The 7,170-nt window shown below is 26.8% G+C and overlaps 1 protein-coding gene across 5 annotated transcripts in view; it reads left to right on the top strand.

Annotated features, from left to right (window-relative positions):
* LOC100158884 (phosphoserine phosphatase-like) overlaps positions 1-5,532 on the top strand; it is a 13,953-nt gene extending 8,421 nt beyond the window's left edge. For 2 of the 5 annotated variants that reach the window (XM_008186082.2, XM_008186083.3), the window contains exons 3-6: positions 3,499-3,633; positions 3,788-3,933; positions 4,465-4,626; positions 5,129-5,519. In XM_008186082.2, the coding sequence (XP_008184304.1) occupies positions 3,499-3,633; positions 3,788-3,933; positions 4,465-4,626; positions 5,129-5,220 (535 nt within the window). In that variant the 3' untranslated portion in view covers positions 5,221-5,519. Of the gene's footprint in view, positions 1-3,498; positions 3,634-3,787; positions 3,934-4,464; positions 4,627-5,128 lie in introns of all 5 variants that reach the window. The other 3 variants (XM_008186081.3, NM_001161908.2, XM_008186084.3) reach the window with 3 other exon arrangements.
* Positions 5,533-7,170: the final 1,638 nt, after the last annotated feature.

The following is a 7,170-nucleotide window of genomic DNA, read 5'->3' as shown; positions in this document are numbered from 1 at the left end:
AAAAATATCAATACAATTTTATTTGTTGGATAAAAAAGCTTGAAATATTTAATAGAAGGCTCCTAGTATATTGTTTCAAAGGCAGATGAAAAATATTAAAAATCGTTAGTCACAGTTTTTTTTTTTAAGCATTTAAAGTTCAAAAAATGACAAAATATGGAAAAATCACGAAAATTTGCAAATTATTTCGAGTTATAAATTCATAAAAATTTTTCTTTTTAAATCTAAGATTTTAAAATGTAATACAAGTTTCCTTATAGGATAATCTACCTTTACCAAAAAAAAAATGTCTATAAGAAACTCAAATTAAATTTTTATGGGCGTTTGAAATTCATATTTTTACAACATTTGATATTCACTCGATTTTCTTATTTTGTTGTAATTAAAGAACGAGTGACTGTAGAAACTTGAAAATTTCACTGAATGTTTATATTAGCATTTTATATATACGATAAAATTTTTAAAATAATTTGACTCTTTTTGAGCTGTTTACGGACATTGTAAGTTTTCAATTTTTTTAGTTTTTTGTTTCTATAAATATCAATAAAGTTTTATCTGTTGGGCCAAAAAGTGTATAAATTTAATACAAAGCTCCTGATATATTGTTACAATATCAGTTGAAAAATATTAAAAATACATAGGCACAATTTTTTTTTTATAAGCATTTAAAGATCAAATTTTAATTTGAAAAATTATTTTGTAGTTAAAAATTTATAAAATGTTCAATTTTTGTATCTAAGAATTGAAAATTTAAAACAAGATTCCACGTAAGTAATTAATTCTGTTACCAAAAAATCTAAAAAATTCATTTACGCAGTTTTATTTTTATAGTCAATTTTAAGTACAAAATTTGGACGAAATTACATATTAAAAACCTAGGATAACTATTTTAGTTATTTTGTTGTGATTGTATAAATATTATTCGTGGGTACTTGAAACTTCTAAAGTATACTATTATATATCTATGATAGTACCACGGTTTTTTGTTGATGTATAACGCGTTATAAGTACCTAATAAATATTATGATATGATTAATTTGGAATTTATTATAGGTACCTAATAATTAATATAATATTATGTCTTATACCTAGACTAACATACCGTCTCCGCTCAGAATCGTTTTTCTTATACAATGATATTATATCATTGAATTCAAATTTAATACCATCCATTATACAGTGACCCACTTGTAACCTACTATACAGCAGAGCGAAATCCACTTACCCACCTTTTTTTTAATGGCCTGGTGAAATGTCAAAATTGGCCTGTCTAAAAGTTTGCACACCCAGAAAAAAAACTGAAATGACGCCCCTGCATAATATTGGGAAGATGTATAATATATTTAATATTAAATACCAACAGTTGTCAATGGTAATCAAGCTGAACTCTTGCACTCATAAATCATCATTGTTATATAATATGTATTAAAAATATGTTAATAGTCTCATCTATTTGCGTGTACTAATATTTTATTGTTAAATTAGGTTTTGATTACTAGTAATTGATTAAAATTTAATTGGGTGATTTATTAGGTATCTTTATCGTTGTTTATCGGGTAGATGTTTAGTAAGTTAATTTGCTACACGCATGTCTTTAAAAATCATACGATGTTATTATATACATACTATAAAATAAATTACATCAAATTAATCAATAAGAATCCTATCTACATATGTGATAAATCATTTAAAAATTAGAGGCACCTTAAAGTTTCAAGGTCAAGAAGCCACATAAAAGTTTTGGGTTTCATCATTAATTTTATTTATTATATAGGTATAAAAGGCATAATCGTCATATTGCTGTATAGGTACCGGTACGAGATTTACCTTTAAGTATATACAGGGTCGTTCAAATTTTACATTTCCAAAATATTGTAGATTGGGTATATTCATTTGTCTAAGATTGTAAATAATTATCACTGTTTTCTTAAAGTTTACAATTCGCTGTACCTAATCGGTTTTATTGTGTTAAAACGGCTATGAGGCAAAAATGTAAGAAATGTTTACAACACATTGAAATACTCAAATACGCCATAACGTATAAAAAACCATCTGTTTATTTTCATTCTTAAATGTTTATGCTGTTTTATTCAACACTAATGAAACGTAGTCACGTAGATGTAGAATACAATAGAATAACGATAAAATAAGAAAACCGTTGTATGAGAATTTGTTAATTTACTAGTATAGTAGTATTCGCCAATATTTAGGAATGTCTAATTTCAAAATCTTGTAAAAAATAAATTTTACTTTCAGGTTATATTTTTTGTTGTTGTTAAATGTAGGTAATCTGAAGGGGAATCTTGTATTAAATTTACAAAGTCTATATAATATGAATAAACAATTTTTTATGAATTTCAAACTCGAAATAATTTGCCAATTTGAGTGAATTTGTCAAAATTTTTACTTCAGACGCTCATAATTAATTATTATTATTGCAGATTCCACTCATTTTTTTTTTTTAATATACACTAACATCAACTAATAAGAAACGTTTATTTTATTACAATTTCAAGTTTTTGACAGACCGAAAATTTTTCTATCAAAAATAGTTTAAAAAACTAATAAAACTCGAAATTTTCTTATGCCTATAAATAGTTTAAAAAGCTATCATTATGTAATGTTAATAGCATCTTAATTTTCACCCATATTTTTGAGATTTGTCACAGGCTATAATATTGACTATCAAGCAGTAGCGTACTTAGAACTGATTTTCAGGGGGCAGCATAATATCTACCAAAGTTTAAAACTCAGATTTATGTTTATCTTGTTTTATGAATATACCTAGTATACTTAAGTAAATGTTTTACAAGCAAATATATTACAATTATCGATATTATCATTTAGACATTATATATAAAACTTAAACTATAACTCATTTTCCTGATAAATTTTATTGTACATCAATGGTATGTGATTACTTATCACTGATTAGCGTAATTATATAATAATAAAAAAAAACAAAGCTTTTAAACTTGAATGACATTTAATTACCTATATGGCTATATGGTATGATGAAATTAATTGTATCCCATCTTCGCTCAGCCCATGGTCCACGATGAGACAAAAATCAATTTTTGTGTTTAGTAAAAATACATGCATGATTAAAAATAGTATAACAAAACAAACTGAAAATTTAGAAACTACATATAATTTGACGTATTAAATGATCTTTTTTTTTCAATAAAATAAAAAACCCTTTAAATACAATTAAAGTAAGGTGTCCCATCTTACCCTGTAATAAAAAAAATAAACTTATTTTGATTAAATATAGGTACTTACTAAATTTATATGAGATTAAATAATCTATGTTATATAAACTAAGTTTAGGGAAAATGTCTCATGATTTCCATACTCTTGAATTATAAACATTGAAATTACTCAATTCACATCTTTATTCTTTGTATGATGCCACAGAACAGTGTAGACACTACGTTATACAAAATATACCTATATATATTATATTGTATTAATATTAATATGAACATTGTATTTCAGGACAAGCAGTGCAATGTCAGGTAAGATGGACTTTAGAGAAGCCCTCTCAGCTCGACTTCAGATAATCAAACCATCGCTGCAACAAATTCGAAATTTCATCAAAGACCGTCCGTTCAATTTGACCCCAGGCATTAAGTAAATTGAATCAATTAAATATACAGAAAAAATAATAAACAATTGTATGGTTTAGGCATATTTTTTTTCATTATAATTGTACAGTTAATTAAGATTAGCCACATTAAAGTTAATCATTTATTGAGTATTAAATGATAATATTTATCATCTATAGGGAACTTGTTGGATTATTGCAACAGAAGAAAATTCCCGTGTACTTGATATCTGGCGGATTCCGTGGCCTCATCGGACCAATAGCTATCGAACTAAGCATTCCACTACAACATATTCACGCCAATAAATTAAAGTTTTTTTTAAACGGTGAGAATTATATGTACACACGATAACATAATATTCTATTTAAATATGAACAAACACACATAAATATTTTGATATCTAATTAATAAATATGATTTAATAATCTATAATCTAATAAATAGATTTTTTGAGTAATATTGAAACTTTAATATTTTGAAATAGATTATATGTATACTTTTTGCACATAAAGTTTAGTTAAAGAATTGTCATGTTATTTAATTTATCATATTCACTGTCGCATTATATTGATTGTTATTTTGTATTGCGTTTCATATTATGTTACATCATTTTTTTACGTTTAATTTATCATATTCTCATTGATTTTTAACGCTTTTAATCCATATAAAATACTTAAATACCTATGAAAATTAAAATTCTTGAAAAATAAATTTAATATCCTTGAAATAAATTACACATGTTTGGATGTTGATGGATTCTATAATCGTGATGATTATGTAGAATCATAATTTTTTTTATGGTGAAGACAAACATTATGTATTTTTTAATATTTACTTATAATATTTGTATGTATAGGAGACTATGCAGGATTTGACGAAAAAGAACCAACATCAAAGAATGGTGGTAAAGCTGAAGTCATACAAATGTTAAAAGAAAAATACGGTTATACAAAATTGTTTATGATTGGCGATGGAATTACTGATTTAGAAGCATCTCCACCAGCTGACGCATTCATTGGTGAATTTCCAAATTATTATATTACATTTAACAGAGGAAAATTAAAATAATATCACAGGCCCACCAATATTAATGTTTGATTTGTACTTTAACATTCTGTTCGATTTTTTTTGTTCAAACTTTTTTTTTTTTTTTTTTGATCTTTAAAGCCCAGCGACTATGGCCATTAGCTGGTTGTGGGGTTTTATGATTTGTAATGGTAGGGTTTTTACACGTGTGTGATGATTTTGGCAGAATTTTTGATTGGGCACCCGTAGGTATCTGCCATGCCCGGGTGGGGGATGGCGGCACTTGTTCTCCGGACACCATGACTTGTCCGAAGAAAAATGCCGCCCGTAGCCAAGGAATCTAACTCGGGTCGGTTGAGTCGCAGCCGACGCCTTAGTCCGCTCGGCCACTCTGTCCCCCTGTTTAAATTTTGTATTGTATTTTCCAACAAATACCATTATTTATATTAATTTTATTTGTAGATTTATCAATATTGTATAATTATTTTGTTAAGGGTTTGGCGGCAATGTTGTTCGAGAAGAAGTAAAGTCGAAGTCAAAATGGTACATTGAAAGTTTTCAAGAGCTTATCGATACTCTCCAGTGATTTTTCAAAAGACTTCACAATTTGTTTTGATAATAAATTATAACTGTTAAGTATTGTATCTAAATAACTATGTACCTTTAGAAATATAGGAGACGACAAATACTGCAGGAGCTGTACTCACTAATCCCTATGGGTACTTACTTATTAATTTTACTCTTATAACTTGGAGATAACAAACACAACAGTTATACTTAATTATTATATATATTTTTTATTTTATATATGAACCTTATGTAATTGTTTTATATTTTTAATGAATAATTTATACCTAACATCTAGTACATACAGTTTAATAAAATATAAACTTATCCATGGGTGTATTTTATTTATTGAACACCATACATTCTATAAATGGCTTCTTAATGTCTTGTTCTTCTATTTAACCATTAACCTATAATAATATTTGTTTAATATTATTAAATTTATTTACCAAATCTTTATTGTATAATGTTAGGTTGGTCCTGTTGAAAAAAAATGTTACCCATTTTTTACTATAATAAAGTAATTTTGATTAAATTTGGTGATTGCAGTTCATAAACAATTAAATAGTGCAACAAATACAGAGTAAGGACCAACCTATGTCCCTGTGGCCAATATGCATAATATTATATATTATCATATACTAGGTTGAATCTTTTTTTTTAAACAATAATTATCATAAAAAATATTTTACTTCCATTTTTCGTCCCAAGTGGTGGTAAACTGGTAACCATAATTATTATGACACGGCGTCGTAGATAGGCCATAAAGGGTACATCATTGTCGACGGTACATAATATTTTATTTGAATCGGATGACTGATGAGCAAGTGTCATCAATTTGCGATGTAACTCAGCGAAAGTTAACTAGTATAATAGGTATTAAGGAAAAAAATTATACGGTGCGTACTCTATGTGTGTCGCCCAGTCTTGTAAAGTACTTGAGTAAAAGTATTCAAATACTTTTGAAGTACTCAAATACGTATTCTAAATACATTTAAAAAAAGTACTTGGGCACAGAATTCGAATACTTTTTTGAGAGTATCTGTATTTAAAATCAAATTCTATTTTTAAATACTTTTTTCGTCTTAATTTATTTACAGGGACGCCAAAGTTAAATAATAAAATAATCCAAATTTGAAATTGTTCAACATTTTTATTTATAGATCGTTCATCGTTGTATTTTGGTGTATATTGTAATATTTTTAGTGGTCTATAACTTAATTGAATGTATACACTATACAGTCTGTCGATTTCTAATAAAATTTCACTATTTGAAATACCTTCACTCGAATTATAGACATTATACACGCAACCCAATGGTTACATTTGTAACCTTTTTAGGCCTTTAGGGCCATTACAATGTCCGGTTAAGTGTCGGTTAACTTTAACCGGACATTGTAAGAACAGCCCCGTTCGACTAAACTATGGATTGTGTACTAGTTAAAACTTAAAAGCATCAAGTATCAATACGCCATTTGTATCGTGCTAATTTTATTATATTTTTAACATTTAAAACTAAATGGTGCTAAAATAAAAAATTAATTCAGTTAACTAATGATTCAATTTATCTTTAAAGTCATTACTTATTAGGCCAGGGTAAAAAGGCAAAACACATTAAAAAAAAAGTATTTGAAAGTATCTGTGAATACTTTTTAAAAGTATTTGTATTTGTACTTAAATACTTACTTTTTTTCAAGTATTCAGATACGTATTTTAAGTACTTTTGAAAATAAGTATCTGTATCTATACTTGAATACTTTTTAAAAGTATCTTTTACAAGACTGGTGTCACCGCATCGTAAAATAATTGAAGTCTGTTCGTTGGTAATTGTTAATTACGCTTATTTATTCCTATTTATTTGTATACATCTATACGTGTATTTTCACCAATATTTTTTTTTGTAAACGTTCTTTTTAACATATTCCACACTTATTATTATACCCTTCGTTATTAGCCGAAGTTATTGAAG

The sequence above is a fragment of the Acyrthosiphon pisum genome, chromosome A3 (genome assembly GCF_005508785.2).
Source record: "Acyrthosiphon pisum isolate AL4f chromosome A3, pea_aphid_22Mar2018_4r6ur, whole genome shotgun sequence".
Classification (NCBI taxonomy): domain Eukaryota; kingdom Metazoa; phylum Arthropoda; class Insecta; order Hemiptera; family Aphididae; genus Acyrthosiphon; species Acyrthosiphon pisum.
This window is presented reverse-complemented; position numbering and strand designations above follow the sequence as displayed.